This window comes from Cucurbita moschata, unplaced genomic scaffold, assembly GCF_002738365.1.
Source record: "Cucurbita moschata cultivar Rifu unplaced genomic scaffold, Cmos_1.0 Cmo_Scf00016, whole genome shotgun sequence".
Taxonomy (NCBI): domain Eukaryota; kingdom Viridiplantae; phylum Streptophyta; class Magnoliopsida; order Cucurbitales; family Cucurbitaceae; genus Cucurbita; species Cucurbita moschata.
The window spans coordinates 4,537,072-4,538,705 of record NW_019268532.1 but is presented as its reverse complement, the minus strand read 5'-3'; the positions used below and the strand labels follow the sequence as shown (position 1 = coordinate 4,538,705).

The 1,634-nt window shown below is 36.4% G+C and overlaps 1 protein-coding gene across 1 annotated transcript in view; it reads left to right on the top strand.

Moving 5' to 3' along the window:
• The first annotated feature begins 632 nt into the window (after positions 1–632).
• LOC111454719 (cell division topological specificity factor homolog, chloroplastic) overlaps positions 633–1,634 on the top strand; it is a 2,930-nt gene continuing 1,928 nt past the window's right edge. Inside the window, exon 1 of the mRNA XM_023096234.1 lies at positions 633–867. Coding sequence (XP_022952002.1) covers positions 781–867 — 87 coding nt within the window. The 5' untranslated portion in view covers positions 633–780. The remainder of the gene's footprint in view (positions 868–1,634) is intronic.

Sequence of the window (1,634 nt, the reverse complement as noted above, 5' to 3'; positions counted from 1 at the left end):
ACAGTGTGATATCTAGTTCCTTCGAAATTTGGTGTTTCAACGATTAACTCATTCCATCATACTCTACTACCAAACAACGAATAGGCGCCACACCTAAATTCTACTTTAAATAAGGGGCCCAGTTCATAAGTTCCTCATACATGAATCATCTCGTTCAGTTCTACTGAACAAGATTGATCTAGAGAACATGACGTACCGTTCAAACATATCTAGTGCTATTCATAACTCCAAAGTTTGTTTTTATGCATCATCAACACAATCTATCATTCAATGTCTCGTAAAGAGTAAATTCTTAGACATGCAAATCTCCAGAGAAAAAAAACATATTTTCTAAGTTTCTAAGCTTTTTGATTTATGTATATTTGGTAAACTTTTAACAGTATGTCTAATATATTTTTGAATTTTGTGTTTAATACATGTTCGATCCCGACAAAAATAAAAGAAAAATTTCGTAGATAGAAATTAAAATAGAAGGGGAGACGGGGTCGGGGACGGAGATGGGGACCGGGATTAGTACCTTGTCTCAGCCCATGGATATCTCTAGATGCACATATACGAAAAATAATATTTTAGAAAAATAATGGAATAAAATAGGTAAATAAGAGAGGTGAAAACGACAGCGTTTGATACGTTAAAATCAATACCGGTGCTCCTTACCCTGCACAGAAGCTCTTGAGAGAGGTTTCTGTGCGCTCCAAGACAACGGCGCCCAGCAGAAGGCCGAGGGGGAACGAACGAACACACAGCACTCGACGGAGCATTGCACAGCTCTTAACGCTAATGGCGGTTTCTGGAGATCTCAGAGTCTCCGCAACACTCTGCTCTCACCATCCGCACCCTCTTCGGACTTCTTTTCGCTCTTCAAAGGTCCCTAACTTCTCCTCTTTTCATCTCTCTATATTTTCTTCCAATTCTTCTGTTATTTGTTCCTTCGGTTGCCTAAGCGTTGGAAATTTTGTGTAAATGTGGAATTTGGTGCCTGGAAGATATGAATTCTGAGTTTCGGTGTAAATTGTTTGTTTTGCTCATGCGGCATTTATGAATTGGAGGTTGTGTTAACGCTATCTCTGCAGTTTGGATTTTTTGCTTTACTACAATTATTTTTCAGATTAGTGAACTGTATTCGAGAATTCTAGGGTTCTATGTGAATTTGTAGCATTTTTTTTTTTTTTTTTTTGCTTCATTTTACCCGACAATCCCTTGTAGCGCGCATGGATTAGACTTAATGACCTAATTGACACAAAGGCCTTGATTCCAATGGTTCTATATCATTGCAGAATGAGTCTCTCGTAGCCCACAACAATAGGATTCTCAAAGATTAACCTCCTTGAGAACTTTATAACATAAAATGTAGTCTACTAGAGTATGTCTTGGGATAGATGAAACCTCCTTGCATGTTTTTGGTAAGAAATCTTGCAGATATAGCCAAAAACGACCTGGTTCGCATAGAAACGACCCTTTCTTCTGTTTTGTCAAGTTTAAACCTGGGGCTAGTAACAAAATTCGATTTTGGGAGGATATCTGGATCGATTTGACTTCTTTACAGCAGTTTTTTTTTTCTTTTTTCCTGTTTTTTTTTTTTTTTTTTTTTTTTTTTTTTTTTTTTTTTTTTTTTTTTTTTTTTTTTTTTTTTT